This window comes from Eulemur rufifrons, chromosome 16 (genome assembly GCF_041146395.1).
Source record: "Eulemur rufifrons isolate Redbay chromosome 16, OSU_ERuf_1, whole genome shotgun sequence".
Classification (NCBI taxonomy): domain Eukaryota; kingdom Metazoa; phylum Chordata; class Mammalia; order Primates; family Lemuridae; genus Eulemur; species Eulemur rufifrons.
This window is the reverse complement of record NC_090998.1, coordinates 90314435-90336236: the sequence shown is the minus strand read 5'-3', so window position 1 is coordinate 90336236 and position 21802 is coordinate 90314435. Positions and strand designations below refer to the sequence as shown.

General features: G+C 46.9%; 1 protein-coding gene across 1 annotated transcript in view; it reads right to left on the bottom strand.

Moving 5' to 3' along the window:
• The window catches only part of MEI1 (meiotic double-stranded break formation protein 1), a 62631-nt gene that overhangs the window by 600 nt on the left and 40229 nt on the right, over positions 1–21802 (bottom strand). Inside the window, exons 20-30 of the mRNA XM_069490622.1 lie at positions 21076–21351; positions 15516–15681; positions 13647–13751; positions 11249–11359; positions 10778–10938; positions 8423–8504; positions 8060–8235; positions 3066–3147; positions 2143–2249; positions 1086–1217; positions 779–891 (exon numbers count right to left, since the gene is read on the bottom strand). Coding sequence (XP_069346723.1) covers positions 779–891; positions 1086–1217; positions 2143–2249; positions 3066–3147; positions 8060–8235; positions 8423–8504; positions 10778–10938; positions 11249–11359; positions 13647–13751; positions 15516–15681; positions 21076–21351 — 1511 coding nt within the window. The remainder of the gene's footprint in view (positions 1–778; positions 892–1085; positions 1218–2142; positions 2250–3065; positions 3148–8059; positions 8236–8422; positions 8505–10777; positions 10939–11248; positions 11360–13646; positions 13752–15515; positions 15682–21075; positions 21352–21802) is intronic.

Here is a 21802-nt window from a genome sequence, read left to right as displayed (position 1 = left end):
GGAAGGACTAGCTCCTTCCTGAGTTTGGTGATGTGGCTTTGTAGACAGGCAAATCTGGGATCAAATCCTGATGCTATCACTAGCTGTGTGATCCTGGGCATGCCATTTAACCTCTCTGATCTAAATTTCCTTATGTAGGAAAGAGAGTAGGAATAATAACAAACACTTTACATATTAATTCATTAAGCCCTGCAACAACCCTAGGAGTTAGGTACAAGTTGAGTATCCCTTATCCAAAATGCTTCAGACCAGAAATGTTTCAGATTTCAGATTTTGCAATATTTGCATATACATAATGAGATATATTGGGGCTAGGACCCAAGTCTAGATGTGAAATTCATATTTACCTTATAGACATAGCCTGAGGTAATTTTATACAATATTTTTTAAAAAATTGTGCATGAAACAAAGTTTTGATTGTGACCCATCACATGAGGTCAGGTGTGGAATTTCCACTTGTCATGTCAGTGCTCAAAAAGTCTCAAATTTTGGAGTTTTTTGGATTAGGGATGCTCAACCTGTACTACAACTACCTTAACACTCCTAACTGCTATGAGGATTAAATACAATGCATGTTACTTGCCTGGCCTTCTGTAGGAACTTAATAAACAGAAAAAGTCATTGTTGTCACTAACACTGTTAATTCTTCTTACTGACCCCTGCTTACTTTAGAGGGCTGTAGACAGTGAACCTCTTTGTCCTGAAGCATGATGCCACAGCCTTCCATGACCTGGGTGACCTCGCCCAGGCCAAGGCTCCCATATGCAAGAAAGGATACAGCATGTCCTGGAGGGGTGGCTGGCCCAAGGAGACACTAGGGGAAAGGCCCTCCAAGGAGGCCTGCAGGGTCTGGGCCATGCTTTGGTCAGCCAGAAGGCCCATGCTCTGGACCTGAGGGGAGAAGAAGGCAGGGAAGGCAGGCTTTATCAGTGCCTCTTCCACACAGGCCCTCTCTAACTGCCTCCCACCCCCTGCACTCCCGACCTCCCATTGGCTGCTATAGCCAGAGCTCCCACCCTTCACAGAGAAGATGGTCTTGAGGGTCTGTCCTCACAGTGGCTGCATGGCATCCCCTTCCCACCCACCTGTAGGAAGAAGCTGCGCAGAGCCTGGATTGTGGTGTTTGAAAGGGTAGACAGGTCAGTCAAAGACGCACCTTGCAGAACGTGACCCACTTCTTCATGAGAGAGGATGCTGCTGCTCTGGTACCGTACAAACTGGCTCAGGAAGAGAAGCCCCAAACACCCAGTAATTTGGCATCTCCTTCATTCATAGACATCTCCTGTGCCCCTACTATGCTCAGCACTGCTCTCGGGACACTGTTCTAAAGCCCACAGAACCCCACCTTCAAGGAGCACAGAGTTGGTAGGAAAGGTGGGGTTGTGTCATGGGGAAGTAGGGTAATCAGGGAAACTGTGAGACCCTGAGAGAGTTGGCTCTGCTGACCCCTTGGCCTTGTATCCCTCCGCTCCCAGCCTTGCACTGCACACTCATGGCCAAAATGAACTGTGTGGTTCCCCTGACACACCACCATGTGCCCTTGTACCTGCTGTTCTCACCACACTACCTGGAATACCTTTCCTCTTGTCTATTAATCCTTTAAGCTTCAGCTAAAATATTACCTTCACTGCTGAGGAGCAATTACTCTTTTCTGTGATCCTCCACCAAACCACTGATTTATTGTTGATCCACTTCACTATCATTCACAGGCTCACTGCTTATTCAGTGGGCACTTACTGTGTGCCAGGCAGTTAGCATCTCCTCTACTCTACTGCTCCTAACATATTTTAACTATTAATTTACTTGCCTATCTCTTTCTTTAGACTGAGGGACCCTAAAGGCAGAGTATTTGGCTTATTGACAACCTCAGGACCTAGCAGATCTGGCATGTAGTGGGCAGGCCTTGGTCAACATTTCATGAGAGAAATAAGAGAAAAGGTGTCAGGGTCTCCTAAGGTGAGGATATGTGGGCATTTAGAGGAATCCTCTGAGCAGGCAGGCCTCTTGTCGGATGAAGGCCCATTCAGCCCCTCTACCTTCTTTGAGGATTAGGGTTACCTAAAGTAAGGTGTCCCTGGCCTCTTCAGCACCACCCAGCTTATGACATTGTTCAGAACACAAGATTATCCTTTCTGCACTTACCAGGGTCATAAGCCTCAAGATCTCGGGTCTAAGGAAGGAATTCTCTCCAGCATCCAAGAGGGTAAACAGCAAAAACCGATTCCAGGGCTGGGAGGCCACGTGGAATGCTGCAGGAAATGCCAGTCACCCTGGGTTGTTAATGCTTTTCCAAAGGCCATGGAACATTGCTAAAAAGGACCTTCTCCTCTTGGCTTAAAAAGGGGCTGCTCAGCTGGGGGCAGTGCATTGAACAAGCTGACCCCAGAAGGTTTCTTTCTTCCCTGGGCTTCTATCCATGATACTGACTTGCTCAGTGAAACTATATACCCCATGATTGTGGGAGGCAGGCAGTAGGAAGGGCTCTGCCACTTAAGAGCATTGTGCCGGCCGGGCGCGGTGGCTCACGCCTGTAATCCTAGCACTCTGGGAGGCCGAGGCGGGTGTATCGCTCGAGGTCAGGAGTTCAAGACCAGCCTGAACAAGAGTGAGACCCCCGTCTCTACTAAAAATAGAAAGAAATTATATGGACAACTAAAATATATATAGAAAAAATTAGCCGGGCATGGTGGCGCATGCCTGTAGTCCTAGCTACTCGGGAGGCTGAGGCAGTAGGATCACTTAAGCCCAGGAGTTTGAGGTTGCTGTGAGCTAGACTGACGCCACGGCACTCACTCTAGCCCGGGCAACAGAGTGAGACTCTGTCTCAAAAAAAAAAAAAAAAAAAAAGAGCATTGTGACCCTGGTTGGGCATGTCTTTTGACCTCTCTGGACCTCAGTGCCCTCATCTGTATAATGGACATGACAGTACCCTTGCAATATTGTTAAAAGAATTAAACAAAATGAATATGCATCACACAACAGGATGGAAGCCTGGGGTAGGAGGGTGGCAGGAACTGGCTTCAACCTCCCCCATGGGAACATCAGAGAATGAGGAGAGTTTCTACCGATATCTGGGCTCCGGGCATGCAGGTAGTCAAGCAAGGCCTCCAGGCAGCCAACACAGGCATGGGACAATAGAGGGTCCTTCTGCAGAAAAAACAGAAATTCCGGTCAGGTTTTGCTAACAATGGGTTTTGGTGCCAACCAAGAAAAGACATTTGGTTTTCAGAGTTACTTGGATTTCAGAATTTCAGATTTGAGACTGTAGCCCTGTAGATAATCAAGAAATGTTTGTTGGCCTCATCTCTCACCCACATACAAAACACAGTGCTTATATTGGGTGGTTTACCTACATTCAAGAGAATGTTTTGTTTCATCAAAGGAGATGGGCCCTGGGCCTCTCTACATATTCATGGATTACAGACTCTAGAAGAGTCTCACAGTTTATCTGAGCCAGTGGGCTTCAACCTTTTCTTTTCTTTTCTGTTTCAGAGACACAGTCTCACTCTGTCACTTAGGCTGGAGTACAATGGCACAGTCATAGCTCACTTGTAGCCTCCAACTCCTGGCCCAAGCAATCCTCCCACCTCAGCCTCCCAAGTAGCTAGGATGAGTGCCACGACACCCGGCCAATTTTTAAATTTTTTGTAGAGATGGAGTCTCGCTATGTTCCCCAGGCTGGTCTTGAACTCCTGGCCTCAAGCGATCCTCCCTCTTCAGCCTCTCAGTTTGCTGAGATTACAGGTGTGAACCACTGTACCTAGGCCCATTTCAACCTTCTTTTTAAAAGCAGCAGAACTGGCTAGGCATGGTGGCTCATGCCTGTAATCCTAGCACTCTAGGAGGCCGAGGCGGGTGGATCCTTTGAGCTCAGGAGTTTGAGACCAGCCTGAGCAAGAGCGAGACCTTCGTCTGTCTCTACTAAAAAATAGAAAGAAATTAGCTGGACAACTAAAAATATATAGAAAAAAAAAAATTAGCCAGGAACGGTGGTGCATGCCTGTAGTCCCAGCTACGCGGGAGACTGAGGCAGAAGGATTGCTTGAGCCCAGGAGTTTGAGGTTGCCATGAGCTAGGCTGATGCCACGGCACTCTAGCCCAGGCAACAGAGCGAGACTGTCTCCAAAAAAAAAAAAAATTAAAAATGTAAAAACAAACTACCAAAAGTCCTGTGCTTTCCTCATGTTATTATTTGGAAAGCAGTGCAGCTGGTTAAGGGTCTGGGGCAGACGTGGGTCTGAATCCTTGCTTAGTCATTTACTCTCTGTGTGACTCTGGGCAACTTACTTAACCTTGTTGAGTGGGGATAAAAAGATTACCTAGGTTACAGAGAGGGTCAGACGAGATGGATACTTAAATACTCTATCCAGAGTATTTAAAAGTGCTTGGCAGAAAGTAAACAAAAGTGGTGAATATCCTAGTGAAATGCATAAAAGGAGAAACACTCTCCCCTCTTCAGCAACTCCCAAATCTCCCCCACAGAACTCCTAAGGCCTTCAAGGCACAGGGTTTGAAATGGTTGAGGTAATCCACCCACTTCATTTTACGGCTGATAAAACTGAGGCCCAGAGAGAAAATACTTAACCTGAGGATACCTGGCTGGCAGGACTAGAAATTATACTGAAGTCTCCTGATTCCTGGTCCAATGCCCTTTCTCTGTCTCTAATCTAAAATGAATTCTTAACCAGTGGGCACTTGCAGCCTCTTCCCAGGTACCCAAGACCAAACAGCCATGGGCCAGCTACACTACAGCTTCCCCACCTGGTGAGGAACTGTGGGTCTACTGCCACTCTCTGGCCCTGTCTCCATATTACCCCATATACCAGCAAGGGCCCCCTGCTGGTGGGTGAGGAGCTGGAGCCAATGGGTCTCAGGTAACAGTGGCTCCAGGAAGTTCACAAGATGCACACTGAAAGAACATGTATTTTGTAGCCAAAAAGACTGGGGTTTGAATCCTGACCTAAAAGCATGTGACCTTAGGCACATTACTTAACATCTCTAGGACTCTGTTTCCTTGTCTATAAACTGAGATGATAATTTCTACTTTAACAGGAGAACATAATAACATGAATAAATAACATGTCAAGTGCTTTGCACATGGCAGGCACTCAGAAGGTTTTGTTTTCTCTTTCCTTCCTCCCCACCTACTCTCACAGAACCTTCACCTGACATCAGTACCTACTCTTGTAAGAATGATCCTTGAGATCAAAGCCTCAAGTCTGTAAAACTAAGTAGCTACCTGATTTCCAATCTAATAACAACACATTCCACTCCCATCCCAATTAGAAAGCCAAGTCTGAGCACAAAGGATATCTGTTTCTTCCCTGCTCAGGCCCACCCATTCCCTTCCCCATGGGTCCCCAGGGATGTAGCAGCTGGGCTCGAATCGGAGAAGTCTGAAAGAGCACCAAGAGCATCTGTCCCTGGTGAGCAAATTATGGAAAGCAAAACCAACCAGCCCAGAGAGCCTCATTCTGAACCTCCAGGTGCGGGGCCAGATGAAGACATGTGACCATGCTCAGCAGGTACTCCTTGAAACCTGAGGCTTGTCAACATCTGTTTAATGCATACTTACAGGTGTGGCTGAGCACTGGGGTGGGGGCGCAGAGGAAGCAGCTGGTGGAAGTATCCATCTCCCCTCACTCAGCACACTCCACTGGACCAGTCCAAAACCCTGAAATCCCACCCTTTCCACAGACAGGGGCCACCTGCTGTCACTCCAGAGCATCCCCTTGGACTCAATTTCCACAGGGAGCCCTCTCCAGAGTAACACCCACCTCTCCCCCATCAACTCCTCCCCATGGATGGAGGAGTGACTAGTCCAACTGATGACTTTGTGAGAAGAAACACTCAGTTCATCCTCTATAGCAGACTCACCTGAATCCACTTGTCTGCAGAGAGGACTGTTTGGGTCTACTCTTGGACAAAGGGTAGGCTCACCAGGACAGGCTCTGTGGGGTCAAGAGGTGGGGCAAGGAGTCCTGGGGTTGTCCATCTCTGCCTGTGACTGGGTGAATACACTTCATTCTGGGGTGAGGTTATTGGAAGGCCACTGTGGCCATATATAACAGCCATTTCTCCCATCAGCCTTACCAATAAAATGTAAGTTTAGACTTTTGTCTGGTTCCTGTGTCTACTATCAAATAGTTTCAAACCGGGAGGTGGTGGGATACGGGACGGGAGCACTCCTCATTGGCCCTCTAATCACAACCAGGGGTCTCACCTTCTGCCCCAAATAGTTTATCCAGTGTTTCCTTCTAACCAAACATGATTCCTGGAGTTCTAGTCAGTCCAATGTTTATTTTCATCATATCCTTAGGGCACGGACATGATGTTCAAAGGAAACGCTCGTTGGAGTACTTCGGATTTCAGACTTTCAGATTAGGAATGCTCAATTGGTAATTGGTCATTTTGGCATTAGTTGTAAATATTTGTGTTTCCTACAATCTGTGAGTGCCTAAATGGCTGGAATCATGACATATTAATATCTGTGTCCTCATTCATTCATTCAACAAACGTTTCTGGATGCCAATTTTGTGACAAACTCTATACTGAGTATTGCATATAAGGGAATCATTCCCTTCTTTCCCATGTTCTGAATGTTATTAATAAAACAGGAACTTCAGCTCTTTCAGAAACATTAGAGAAAAAGCATTTCTCTCCCTGGCCCTCCTCACCCAAGGAGGGTTTTACCTAAGAAGCAAGACATTAGCTTAACATCTACTGTGCCACCGGGGTAGGATTAAGGTATTAAAGGTCATGCTCCTATGAGCTTAAACTCTTAAAATCTTGGCCAGCTGGCTAACTGGCCACAATGCAAACACAAATTTTCCCATCTGTGGGCCCCCTGGTCTGGCTGGGGGAAGAAGGGTTGTTAAAAAGCACATTTTGGATAGATACGATAAATAAAGTATGTTAAATTTTTATTGGTAGAATCTAGGTGGTGGGTATGTGAGTGTTCACTATAAAATTCTTTCATCTTTTCTGTATGTTTGAAAATTTTCAGACAAAAGAAAAGCCCATTCTGACCCTAAGTCCCAGCTATATTCTACTATGGTGTTTATCAGCAATAAAGCTGATGTTTTGGTTCTCATGTGATTTCTGAATTCTCAACTAGTTTTGAACCCATAAGGGTAAGGAGACACAAAGATTAACCAGACTCAGTCCCTCCCTTGAGCCTTTAGAATCTTACAGTCTGGTAGGGAGGGAAGAGTGATATGAAAATGAAAACTTAAAACAGAGAGAGCTAAGGGCTATGATATAATAGATGTTTGATCACTAAAGAGCACAGAGCCTTGTGCATAGATACGCCACAGGACAAGACATGGCAACCACCAACCTAGCATAGGACCGACTCCTGGGGCATTCTCCTGAGGTCCCCGACACCCTTCGTAGGCCCTAACACTGAGCTGAGACTTAGTATGTAATGGCTAGATAAACAGTGATCTCTGAGAGTCTTCTATGCTATAAAACACAAACCCCTCTGGGGTTCACATGTTTTTGCTTACCCCAGATCCATTCCTTCTTCTGGTAACAGTTTTCCTTTGGGCGCCATCCCTCTCTTGGGTTCAGCCCATGTGGATTATGGAGAGCTGACAATATGCTCCAGCCTCCAAGAGAAGGCACTGACCCAGGCCAAGCCAATTAGACCATCCCATGCCCAAGCAATGGTGCTGGCATATTTCCCAAGCCAAGCTAATGAGACACAATTGTGTGAACTACTGGAAAAGAGGACATAAGCTAGGAGCTACTGTTGGTCATCCTACCATTCCATGAAAATAAAGCTGACAGTGAGGAACAGAGAGCCAAGAGATGGAAACAATCTAATGACATTGTCTGGGCCTCTGGGATCCACCTGTGCCTGAACCCAGTATTAACTCCTGGACTTTTCAGTTATGAGCCAATTTAAGTTTTGTTTGTGTCACTGTATCTTTAAAAGTCTCAACCAATCCACCCTCTAGGCCCTAGTAGGAATATCAAGCTCTTGACAGACAGCCTCCCCTCCCTGCTGTTGTCCTGGAAGAAGCAGGCCTCACTGCTTCTTGGGCAAGAGCCTTACCTGCACCAGGAGGTTCTGCAGCCCAATAACCAGGGACAGTACTTGTGATGTTCCCAGTGGAGCTAGGACAGTGTCCTCAGGGACTGGCAGTGGCTGGGCTCCTGAAGGAACCAGGGTCACCAGGGCAGAGGAAAAGCTCTGTTGCAGGGCTGTCCGCAGGAAGCATAAGATGGCAGCTGAAAGCAAGAGACTCATTAAATGCAGCTCCTGCCTCCTTCTCCACCTCCCACCCTGCTCTGTCATAGGAAGGGGAAATGATGAAGATGAGCTAATTGTACAGTGACCATAGGCTGATCTGGGTGGTGTCCTATCTTAGAACCTAGGGAAAACCTTTTCTTCTGTTGGAGACTCCTGGGCCCATACCTGAGAGCAATGCAGTCTTTTTCTTTGGAAATCTGAGGGCCTTCAAAACTTGGTCCAATTCCACAGACAGTGTCTGGTGAACCTGGCAGGGGCAGTGGAAAAAGGGCTAACATTCTGTGAACTTGGACAGAAAATAACCTGCCACCATATCTCTTCTACCACCTCTTGTCACATACCTGCTGCATCAAGAGGGGACACTGGAGGCCACACAGAGTCCTCTGAGCCTCACCAATCCTGGCTTCAGGAGCATGAGCAGGAGAGTCAAGTCCATACCTAGAGAACTCTTCTCCCAAATATCCCCTGTTCTCAATGGCCTCCTCCACCAGAGAGCCTTCCCTGCCCTCATCTGAGGTTCAGTCTCTGGCCCTGCCCACCATCCACCTAACTCAGAAAATCTGGAGTCAGACTGAATCAAAATCCTGGCTCTGCCACTTGCCAGCTGTCTGGTCTTGGGCAAGTCACTGCACCTCTCTCCGCGTGCCTCAGTTCCCTCATCTATGAAATGGAGACAATGCCACCTGCTCTCACTCCCTCCAGAGCTATATCAAGGAACTGTGAAGCATCAGCATTGGTGAACATGCACCTCAATGTCAAGCAATGTCCAAACTGAGGGGCTCTTTGGGGTGGCAGGTTCAAAGCTGTGAGTCTATTCTGCTGTCCTCAACTGGAAAACAAGCTGCCTGAGAGCAGGAACTCCTTCTACTCTGCTTGGCTCTATCACAGTACGGCACAAAGCAATTCCTTAAAAATCCCCGTTGGCTGTGAAAGCAGCAGGTTCTAGGCAAAAGAACCAACTTGTAAAAAGGTATAGAGATACCATGCTAATGTAAGATGTTGGTTAACAAAGAGGAAACTGCGTGCAGAGGTTATATGGGATCTCTTTACACTACCTGCACAATTTTTCTATAGATCTAAAATTGTCCTAAAAATAGTCTACCAATAATAAATAAATAAAAAGTAAAACAAATTTTAAAAAGGTATGGAGATGTGAAGGAGCACAGCTGATTGGGAGAAGAGCAAACACTTGGCCAGAGGACAGGAAAGGAGTGTGGCAATGGCAGAAAGTAAGGCTGCAGAGGACCAGGCCAAGAAGAGTACAAAAAGGCTACCAAAGGAGTCTGGGAAAAGAAGTGAGGACAGACCATGGCTGCAGGATAGGACATGCAGAGGAAGGAGAAGGCTGGCAGCCGGGGGATAATAAATAGGCCATGTCAATGGGGAAGATGAGTGATCAGGTCTGGGTTGGGCAGTGGAGTAGCTAGGAGTAGGTAACAGGCAAGGTGTGAGCTGAGGGCCCGGGCAGAGCCAAGGACAAGGTGCTGATTGGTGCCGATTTTCTTTTAGGCAGGTGACTGCAGAGAGATGGATGGGCCCAAGAGCCTCACCCAGAAAAGCAGGGAAGGTTCCTGTCCCAAATCAACCATGGGCAACAATCTGCTGGATCTGTCACAGCATAGATTTGCCGCTGTTTGTTGCCACTCTAGAAGCCAAAGTTTAAAATTGACTTCACTTCTATATAAATGAGCTGTATGCCGTCACTAGACTGGCACAGTACTGGGCACAGTGCAAGGACACTGTGGAGGATAGGACGTGGTTTCTATCCGGGAAGAGCAGCCAGCCCTGGGGAGGAGACGCCTGAATGTGAAGCAGCCCACAGAGGAGTTCACACAGGGGACTGTGATGACAAGGTCCTAAAAGAAGGAGGGGCTGAGAGGAAAGGGGGTGCTCTGTGGATATGCCCACAGCTTTTCTGTTCCCTGCATTACCTTTTCCAGCAGTAACAATACAGTTAACCCTGTGTAGCACTGCGCAGCTTGCCACACAGCACTTCAAGGTCATAGGCTGGCTTCTGCCTCCCTGTCTAGTCTGACCAGCTCCATTCACTGGCCACATTCTAGCCACACAGAGCACCTCATCACTCTCCAAATATACATACCATGTCTGAAATTTGTGCAGCTTCCTGCCTTTGCTTATATTGTTCTTTCTACCTGGAATGCCTTTCCTTAATATCTTTGCTGGGTATACAATCTTACTTACCTTTCAAAGCTTTGCTTAAAGACTACAAGTTCCCTAAGGGTAGGGTACATGCTGTGTTCATTTTTCATTCCTTTGTGCCAAGAATACAGCCTGGCATGCCGGTAACCCATGTGTGTTAAATAGATTAATTTAAACCAACATGACAACAACCCTGGGATGTTTTTTCCCCATGATATACGTAAGGAAACTGAAGCTCAGAGGGCTTAAATACCTTGCCAAGGTCACATAGCCACAGAGCCGAGACCAGAAGTCAGGATCTTCAACACTCCTTTGAGGGCCATCCCATGCCCCAAGCCCCCACAAGAGTCAGAGGCTAACCTGCAAATTGCCGTGGTGCTGCTGGGCAGAGAAGGAGGCAGTGAGCAGCCAGGCGGAGCAGAGGAGTGCAGTCCTGGGAGAATCTGCCTCCGCCAAAGTAAGTGCCAGCACCTTCTCCAGAAGCTGTATCAGGGCCGTGCTGCTCAGGAGCACTGCAGCAGCTGCAGGGGGTAGGGCAGGGCAGGGGCCACATGAGTTACAAAGGAGCTCCAGCTCAGTGCCACCATGGAGCTTAGCACCCCATGGGGGCTGCATGTACACAAAAACAAACAAAAGGATCAGCTTGAGCTCTAAAGGTCCCAGCTTCATTACAGAACCACAGGTTATCAGAACCAGAAAGCATCTTATGACCACTAGCCACATGCACACCTCTATTTATTTTTTTAAGATGGAAAACTTGAGGATGGAGAGGGCCACAGACGCTGCCCAGCACTCCTGTTCTTCACGGTCCTGGCCCCAGGGCCCCTGTACCTCTTTTCTGACTGCTGGGTGTGGTCTGATGAAGGCTCCAATACAGGAAGTTGAAGGAGGGCTGCAGGATGTCCATGTCAGTGGGGCTGCACTTCCCACACAGTGTGCTCACTGCAAGACAGGAGAGTCCCCAGGTGGCCTATTGCACAGCACTTCATGGCTTTAGTGCACACCAGCACTCACACTTCACACAGATGGTGGCTAATTTCAGACGTCAGTCTTGGGGAGCAAGCACAAACTAAGTGTCCCTGACATTACAGCCAATGGAAAGAAACACAGTGACAAGCCTGAAAGTGTGTTCACACCCTCCATCTGGACAAATATCAGCTACACAGCCAACAGCTGCACATTAGCCAGAACAGATTGCAGGAGTTGAGGTGATCAAAGGCATAACAGTGTGAATACCATCACAGACTTCAGCCTGCAAGGCTCTGCAGAGGTCATCGAGGCCAACCTGCCACCCTTAGCAAGAGTCTTAGCTCCTCCTTGAGACAATCCAGCCTCTGAATTCTTCCAGCAACAAGGCACTTGCCAACTTCCCAGAGGAACTCTATAACAATCAGATCAGATCAAAGTGCAGTTCCCTGCACGTGGCGTATCCTGTCTCTCACATCATCTTGTTTGGCTAACTCCTCAACTCCTAGTCAGCAATCAAGATTCAGCTCAACGTTCCCCTCCCCCTTGAAGCCTTCCTTAACCTCTCAAGGCAAGATTAGATGCCAATTCTGCCTCCCCCATCCCTCCTCAGCGCAGTGCTACACTGTGGAGTAGACGTAGCAGACGTCTGTGGAACGTCTGCACTCCCCACCCCTCCTCAGAGCAGTATTACACTGTAGGGTAGATAGCTATAGAACATCTCCCTTTCCTCCTGGGAACTGCCACTCCCTGTCTCCCTACCCCCGTCCTAGCATGAAACCTACCTAAGCATCCATTCCCTTTTCGGCAGGCACATCACACTCTGACTTCTAATCGATTTGTGGCCCACCGGATGAGCCTGTCTCACCCTACTGGCACCTCTGCCCATAAAACACGGTCCTCGTTTCTCAGTGCTCACAAATAGAAATACTCAAGGATTGTATGGAAATGTCTGTTACATTTCACATATAGGTTTCAGCCTGTTATTCCTCCCTGTCAGAAGCCCCTGTGAAGGCTGACTGTGTCACACACAGATCTCCCTTCCAGCTTAGTGTCAGCCTTGATCTGACAGACAGACTGGTGATGACTAGCACCAGGCTAAGGCAGGGTTTGCTGCCTGTCCCCAGTGGCCCTTTCTGAGCCTGACACTGATCTTTTTTTTTTTTTTTTTTGAGACAGAGTCTCACTCTGTTGCCCGGGCTAGAGTGAGTGCCGTGGCTTCAGCCTAGCTCACAGCAACCTCAAACTCCTGGGCTCAAGCGATCCTCCTGCCTCAGCCTCCCGAGTAGCTGGGACTACAGGCATGCACCACCATGCCTGGCTAATTTTTTGTATATATATATTTTAGTTGTCCATATAATTTCTTTCTATTTTTAGTAGAGATGGGGTCTCGCTCTTGCTCAGGCTGGTCTCGAACTCCTGACCTCGAGCGATCCACCCGCCTCGGCCTCCCAGAGTGCTAGGATTACAGGCGTGAGCCACCGCGCCCGGCCGACACTGATCTTCTCATGAGGAGGACTGAGCTCCAGATGGGGAGAGCGCCCCATCCTCCCCTGTGGCCAGGGGACCCGAGAGCCCACAGACACTGAAGACGTGTCATTTTTCCTATTCATTTTAACCTTCCCTCAGCAAATCTTCCTGAGGGTGCTGCCTATGAAGTGATGACAACATTCATAAGCCATGAAGAGTCCCAGTGAGGTTTGGGATGTGGGGAGAAAAGATACCTAGAGAACTGTGAACTGGATCATCAGATCTGAGTCAATTGTGGGATGAGCTGGAGAGTTGCCCCTGCAGGAAAAAGGAATCTACACAGATAGTATCTGCTGAAGGCCTACTGTGAGCCAAGCACTGTGTGGCATTCTCCGTCTACTAGGTAAGTATTACTTGTCTCAACCCTAGATCAGGGGAGTTGCTATTATTTTACCTACGCAGAGCCTAAGGCTCATAGGTGATTGCCCAATGTCACACAGCTAATGACTAAGCTGAGATTCAAACCCAGGCCTTCCTGACTCTAGATCCTGAGCCTATGACACACTGATTTTATTTATTTATTTATTTATTTTTGTCTCCCAAACACTACCAGGGAACAAGCAGAGGAAGCCCTGCCAGGTCCCTTAGCAAGAAGCCCCCAGGGGCAGATTGACATACCAGCTTCTTTCAAAGGGATGAAAGGAGAGAAGTAAAAACATTAGTACTACTGAGTGAGCACCCACTGCACACCCAGCCTTGGGCCCTTGGGCACTGTCTCCAGTGGCCAAGTCACCTTGGTGCAGGAGCTTCATGGCCATGCTGTCCAGTTCTTGCTCTGACTCATTCCTCAGCTGCACCAGGGAGAGAAGGCTCAGCAGCAGTGGCAGGTTCCTTGAGGCTGTGAAGACCAAGGAGGGCTGGTCAGGGAACCTGACGCTCAGATCACCCAAAGGTCAGACATCCTGCCTGGACATCCCTTAATAGAGGGCACCTGAGTGCTCTATTTCCAAAGGGGTCAGGTGTTTATTTGGGATTTACCCCTACTTCCTTCTTCATTGGGAACAAGGTGACTGACATACTGAGTGTCAGATACGGATTGGTACCAGGAATTCATTATTTCACTTATTTCACTAAAATATATGTGAAGCCGGTATTATTATTCCTATTTTGCACTTAAGAAATTGAAGCTCAGAGAGGCTGAGTGACTTCTCCAAAGTCCCACAGCCAGCATGTGGCAGGGTGCTATGGTCTGAATGTTTGTGTCCCACCAAAAGTCATATGTTGAAATTTTAACCCCCAATGTGATAGTATTAGGAAGTGGGGCCTTTGGAAGGGGATTGGGTCATGGGGGTCCTCATGAATGGGATTAATGCCCTTAAAAAAGAGACTCCAGAGAGCTCTCTCCCTGCCCTTTCTGCCATGTGAGAACACAGTAAGAAGACAGCCACTTATGAACCAGGAAGTGGGCTCTCACCAGACACTGAATCTACCGGCACCTTGATTTTGGATTTCCTAGCCCCAAGAACCATGAGAAGTAAAATTCTATTGTTTATAAGTCACCAAGTCTATGGTTTTCTGTTATAACAGCCCAAACAGAATAAAACACAAGGCCAGAGCTTAAACCCAAATCTGAATCCAATACCCATGGCCTCCTCACTGTGTGCTTCCACTAAATCTTATGGTTCTTAAACAGTATTATCAGTTAAACATGTCTTGTCCTTCCCTGCAAAGAAAGAACTCATCTCCTTTAGACACACTTAAATCTACTTCTTACCCCCTCAGTCCTCAGTCCCCTCAGGGCCCAGGATGACAGTGATACAAAAGCCAGGTAATCTCTCTCACTTGGCACCCATCAGGTACCAAAGGCTCTGCTAGGTACACTGACCCTCACAACCATCCTGTAGCATAGGTCCATTCTGTTAAGTCCTTCCTAAACAGGAGGGAACGGAGGCTCGAAGAGATTACATGACCTAATCTCCTAACCCCCTCGGTCCCCCTTAGTCCTCAGTCAGGGCTGGACCATGTGAGCCACAGATCTCCCACTTTCTCTTGATTGCTTAGAAATTTATTAATAATTTAAAAATTCAGTCTCACTAAAAATAGGAAAAACAAACCCACCCCAATTTTCAGTCTCTTCGTACTATACCAAACATCAAGCTTCTCTAACCCAGGGAGCCCATTCCAGATTTGGAATCTATTCTCCTGGCTCTCACTGGGAGCTTCCAACACATCACAGATCCACCTCCCTCCCCGGCCCCTGCTGGCTGCTGCCACCTCCCAGCCTCCCCCAGAGTTCCCACTTTCTTCTTCCCACTGGGACCTGTCATTCTGTGACAAATGACTCTGAGCACATGCTGCATAGGGTGGGGACATGCACACATATATTAAACACACCCACTCACATTAAACACACTCACACCACACACACACACACACACACACACACACACACATACTCCATACACCAAAGCAAACATTTTGTGCACCCACTCTCCAGTGAGAGAAATGAGGGGGAGGTTTCGCTTGATGCCACAATGGCCTGACTTTTCTTTGGCAGAGAAAACCCCAATTCTCTCTCCTGGAGCAGACCTCACCAGGACAGAGATATCCACTCTTCACTGGCCTTCATGCCAAACTGTGCCCACAGCACCTGCAGACTGACCTCCTGAGGGGGAGGCCCCATGTTCCACCAGCAGATGCTGCAGGATCAGCAGGAAGTGGCCTCGGATGAGACCACCCACTTGGACATCTTCGTTCCTTCTCAGGAAGGTCCTCAGGGTGATCAGTACCTTGCGAGCTGTGTCCACTGGGCTGGAATAGATGAGGTCCTGAACACGAAAGAAGAAAGCCAGAGCTCAGAGGGCATCACACATAGGGGCAGGGGACAGTGAATAGAGGGGCAGGCAAAGGGCCCAGGATGATAATGTTACAAAAGCCAGGTAATCTCTCTCTCACTTAGCCCTCATCATGTACCAAAGGCTCCGCTAGGTACACTGACCCCTCACAACCATCCTGTAGCATAGGTCCATTCCGTTAAGTCCATCCCAAATAGGAGGGAACAGAGGCTCAAAGAGATCATATGACTTGCCAAAGGTCACATAAGCCAGGAAGTGGTACAGACAGAATTGAACCCAGGTCCCCTAACTCCAAGCCCAAAGCTCTTCCTACTTTCCAGGATGCCTCCCTCTTGCAAATGAAAGTATCAGGGTCAAGAGGTTGTTTTCAGGACAGGGAATCTGAGTGTATATTAAGGGAGAAGAGAAGGAGAGACGGAGGGAGATGTCACAGGGCAGGGAGAGGATGGACTAGGACAGATTCAGGGCACAGGAAGGGAAGCGAGGACCAGGTCAGGCCCTTTCTCTGCCATGCCATCTTGCTATTTCTGTCCCAACCTGTAAAGGCCATGGGTTTGGAAGATAGGAAAGAACATTGTTTTTTATTTTGTTTTAGAGTTATTTTATGAGTATATGGTAAAGGCAAAACCAGTCAGAAACTGCACCAGAGGCTATCTCACTGATAGCTTCTGGCACCTACCAGCTCAAATAAGCCAATTCCTTTGGACAGGCTAATGTGCTGGGCCAGTTAGGACTGGGTGCTATGAATCTAAGGTCCCAGACAGCCTCCCTTTCCAGGGAGGACATCTTCTGACACACAGAGAGACATGGCAACAGGGCACTTGGCCAGACAGATCCAGATGTGCTGATCATGGGACAGAGAGGGATGGGGGCACAGAGGCATCTGGGCTCTTCATAGACCTCCACAGTTGCTGGAGAAACAACTATAATAACAATAACAGGCCAGATGCAGTGGCTCATGCCTGTAATCCTAGTACTTTGGGAAACTGAGGCAGGAGGATTGCTTGAGGCCAGGAGTTCAAGACCATCCTGGCAATAGTGAGATTCTGTCTCTACAAACAATTTTTAAAAAATTAGCTGGACATGGTGGTGCATGCCTGTAGTCCCAGCTACTCGGAAGGCTGAGGTGGGAGAATTGCTTGAGCCCAGGAGTTTGAGGTTGCAGTGAGCTACAATGATGCCACTACACTCGAGCCCAAGCAAGAGAGCAAGACCCTGTCTCAAAAACAAAAACAAACAAACAAAGAAATCTAGGTTAATGAATTTTAAAGGTCTAAAAGGAAAGGGCTAGTCAGCTTTTGGTGGCCATGGTGAATGCTGGGGGGGAAGGCGTGCACCCTACCATGTAGGTCAGTGAAAAGGCTCTGGGCAGACCCATGGCCCACTCTGTAGTCGCTGCTGCCCAGAGCTCTCCAGAACTGTCTGGGAATGGACCGACCAGGATGAGTTGGCCAAGCAGGGAACAAACAAGAGCTTTTGTGACATCATTGTTTTTCACATTTAAACAACCTACATGAAAGACGACCCATTGATAAGAGTGGCAATTAACAGCTTTGTTTTCAGCTGTTAATTACCCATATCAAAACCAGAAATTGGTACCAACACATATTTTTAGACTCTTTTCCCCTCCTGTGGCTAGATACCAGGGAGAAATGCATGAATTATATATTTGAACAGACAGTAAAGTTGTTCCTTGTGTTCTTTTTTATCATTGATGTCTCTAGGATCTAATTTAGTGAAACGCTTATTAACTCTGGGTTCAGTCATGGCCACGACCTTTATTAGCCATATGACCTTGGGTAATTCAAACATCCTCTCTGAGATGAACTTTCTTTATCTAGTTCAGAGTAAGAGTCAGTGATTAGTGAATGACAGCCTACTGTGTGCAGCATACCAAGAGTGTTCCTACATCCTATCTCATCTACCCTCATGTTATCGCCATTTTACAGGTGAGGAAACTGAAGTTCAGAGAAGCCTCTATCTCCCTAGACCTCTATGCAGCATTCAGTCCTGAAGGCGGCTCCTTCCTGTTAAGCTCTAGGCCGGGTGAAGCATAAAACTCCTCTCTACCCAACCCCACCTGCTCTAGAAAGGAGACATGAAGAGGATGGTGCGTATTCAAGGACAAGGACTGGGTCACTAGGATAAAGGATAAGGCACCCACTCCGTCTTCCCTAGGACAAGGACTCTCCAAGGATTTGGTCTCCTGAGATTTACTTTCTCATTGGTTTGCTTCTTTTAAGTACTTACGTTCTTTGAAGCTAGTGGCCCAGTACAGCCTTCAGCTAGGGAGAGACCTTCACCCTAGGAAGACCCAGAGAAAGGGAACTTGGGAGAGGAGATAATGGGCTCCATTTTAAACAGAAATGTAAAATAGATGGTTGGCTTCATGAGCTCAGGAGAGAGGTCAGGGGTGGCGGCAGAGATTTGAGTCATCATCATATGGGCAGGAGGCAACCAAAGCCATGGGTATGAATGAGATAACCCAGGGAAAACAGACTGAGTGAAAAGATAGCCTAGGTCAGAACTCTCCCATTCGATGGAACACTGAATCAGGTTTGGTTTCTCTTTTGTTGTGAGAGTCAGCTTGGTTTATAGAAAGAATATTAGATAGGAAGTCAAAATCTGGGTTTTAATCCCAACTCTTGTGACCAAGGTCAATCTCTCTAAACCTATATTTTGTCTGTTTAAAAAGAAAAAAATAGGGTGGGTACAGTGGCTCATGCCTGTAATCCCAAGGAGGGAGGATCGCTTGAGGTCAGGAGCTTGAGACCAGCCTCAACAACATAGCAAGACCCCATCTCTACAAAAAATAGAAACATTAGCCAGGTGTAGTGGTGAGTGCATGTAATCCCAGCTACTCGGGAGGCTGAGGCAGGAGGATCACTTCAGTCTAGGAGTATGATGATGCCACTGCACTCTAGCCTGGGCAACATAGTGAGACCCTGTCTCCAAAAAAAAAAAAGAAAAGAAAGACAGAAAGAAAAAGAAAAAAATAAGATACAGTTTATACACTACATAACATTTTGGTCAATGATAGACTGCATATATGACAGCAGTCCCATAAGATTATAATACTATGTTGTTGTTGTTTTTTTACAGACAGGGCTTTACTATGTTGTCCAGGCTAGAGTGCAGTGGCTATTCACAGGCATGATCATAGCTCACTGCAGCTTCGAACTCCTGGCTTCAAGTGATCCTCCCACCTCAACCTCTCCCATAGCTGGGACTACAGGCACACACCACCACAACTGGCTCTATAATACCATATTTTTATCATACCTTTCCTATGTTTAAATATGTTTAGATATACAAATACTTACCATTGTGTTACATTTGCCTACAGTATTTAATACGGTAACACGTACAGGTTTGTAGCTGGGGAGCACTAGACTATACCATCTAGCCTAGGTGTGTAGGAGGCTATACCATCTAGGTGTGTCTAAGTACCCTCTATGATATGTTCACATAATGACAAAGTCACCTAATGACTCATTTCTCAAAATGCAACCCCGTCATTAAGTAATGTATGACAGTACTATCATTAGTATCTGTTTCAGAGGATCTGAATTCTTTTTTTTTTTTTTTTTTTTTTTTTTGTTGAGACAGAGTCTCACTTTGTTGCCCAGGCTAGAGTGAGTGCCGTGGCGTCAGCTTAGCTCACAGCAACCTCAGACTCCTCGGCTTAAGCGATCCTACTGCCTCAGCCTCCCGAGTAGCTGGGACTACAGGCATGCGCCACTTTGCCCGGCTAATTTTTTCTATATAGATTTTTAGTTGTCCATATAATGTCTTTCTATTTTTAGTAGAGACGGGGTCTCGCTCAGGCTGGTCTCGAACTCCTGACCTTGAGCAATCCACCCGCCTCGGCCTCCCAGAGTGCTAGGATTACAGGCGTGAGCCACCGCGCCCGGCCTTTTTTGTTTTTTTTTTTTTTTGTTTTTTGAGAGAGAGAGATTTAGATCTGTCCAGACTGCTAATTCAATGGGTCAGAAATATTTAAAAGTTCCTACTCTGTGTGAAGCACTGACCCTGAATACTTCATCTGGCAAAGCAAACCTAATATCTTGAACTCCTGACCTCCCGCCTCAGCCTCCCATAGTGCTAGGATTACAGGCATGAGCCACCAAGCCTGACCAGCAGACCTAATATCTTAGTTCTGTCCACTGCTACACTCCTTGGCATCTCGTCTTGCCTTCTTTTCCTATGCACGAATATTTTATTTTTAACCCATTCCTTCTTCTTTCTTCTTCCAAGGAAGTATTTGAGCTAAACCATGAACACAGCCCCCATCAAGACAACATATATGTGATCTCACAAGACAACAGATCTCAGATGGGAGGCGAAGAATGGGGATCATGTGCATGCATGTGTTTGTGTGAGTGTGTGTGCTAACATTGTGAATGTGGGCAGATATAGATATCAAAGGACATGTGACATACAACATGCAGGTGTTCTTGTCACCATAGTCATGCCAATAAAGTCAGAAAATCATCTTTGTTTATGACAAGAGCATCAAAGGATCCTCACTCTTCTTTAATGGGCTGTGTTGTCCTCCTTGGACTGGGAGTGCTGAGTGGTAAACTGGCACTGAAGGCAGTGATTATAAATCAAGTGTCTCCAGCTGGTGTTTTGCAATCAATTTAGTACCTGCTAGTAATAATCTCTGACTAAATACAAAGTGTCCAATGTGCAAATAATTTTCTTTTAAAAAATACATAAATTATAGCAGTTACTTCTATGATAATGTCACTCTCACTCGTTTGTTTTTCAATGTGATTTCCTGAGTGGAAAGGAAAAAAGGTGGAGTTAAAGCCAGTGTGTTAGAAATCGCAGACAATAGGCAGTTTACCTCACCTAATTGATGTAAATTAGTAAATTGATAGGAATTATAGTAATGTCTTACTTCATAGAAAAGTATTGAGGTTTCTGACAATTCTAGGTATGCCTGAGGAATATTACCATGTGAGTCATGGCAGAAAAAAGGCAGAGTCCCTCTGCAGACATCTCCATCTACATGCCCCAGGGGTCTCTTTGACATTAAACCTTTGTTAGCAAATCTGGTTGAGAGAGGACCCGGAGGTGAGAACGAATAGTGACTGAGATCCACATTTTATGGTTTCATCCTGTGGGGGGAAGAGAGGCACAAATATCTGTCAGTGGGTAGACCTCCATCAGACTTAGGAAAGGGTACAGCTAGAAACTAGGCAGCTACAAGCAGGAAAAACCTCCCACTCACATGGCAACAGTGGTAAGTGCAGAGGCAGGCAGAAGCAGCTGGGGCTTTTTTCTGACCTCAGTACACCAGCTCCCAGAGAGAGAAGGCCCACCATCTCCGAATGCAGAAATGAACGAGTGGACACCTACTAGCAAAATGAGCAGGATACTGGGGCTGCTTCTGAGCATCTGGAACAGGGCTGCTAAGCTGGTAGGAAGGGTGGGTTGCCCAGCAGAGGGGGCATCATCCAGTTCCTCATAGCTGCAGTCTTCCCAGGAGAACCAAAGTTCCAGGACATGGTGTCCAAACCTACTCATTAGCTCTGGATATGACAGGAAGAACCTGAGCAGAAGCGGGTGGTGAGTATAGACTAGGCGCAGGTCTGGGATGCCCTCTAGGAGTTTTCTGATTGCACTGACCACAGCCTGGAGGCAAAAGAAACAAAGGAGATGAATACACCTTGCATAGGACCCAAGAAAATGCAACACAGCCAAGTCATGACTGGGAAAGATGTACTGACATTTCAGTATTCCAAGACGGCTTCACTGACTCATCCCAAGGCACTCTAGTGAGAAACCCCCCCTGTGCTTACCTTGTAGTTCTCAACTGGAGGTGATTTTTCATTTTTGTGTATGGTATGAGGTAAGAGTCCAACTTTATTCTTTTACATGTGGATATTCAATTGTCCCTGCAAATTTGTTGAAAAGACTATTCTTCCCCCATTGAATTGTTTTGGCATCCTTATCAAAAAATTGACTATAAATATATGGGTTTATTTCTAGACTGTCTATGCCACTGATCTATATATCTACACTTATGCCAGTACCCACACTATCTTGATTTACTCTAGCTTTTTAGTACATTTTGAAATCAAGA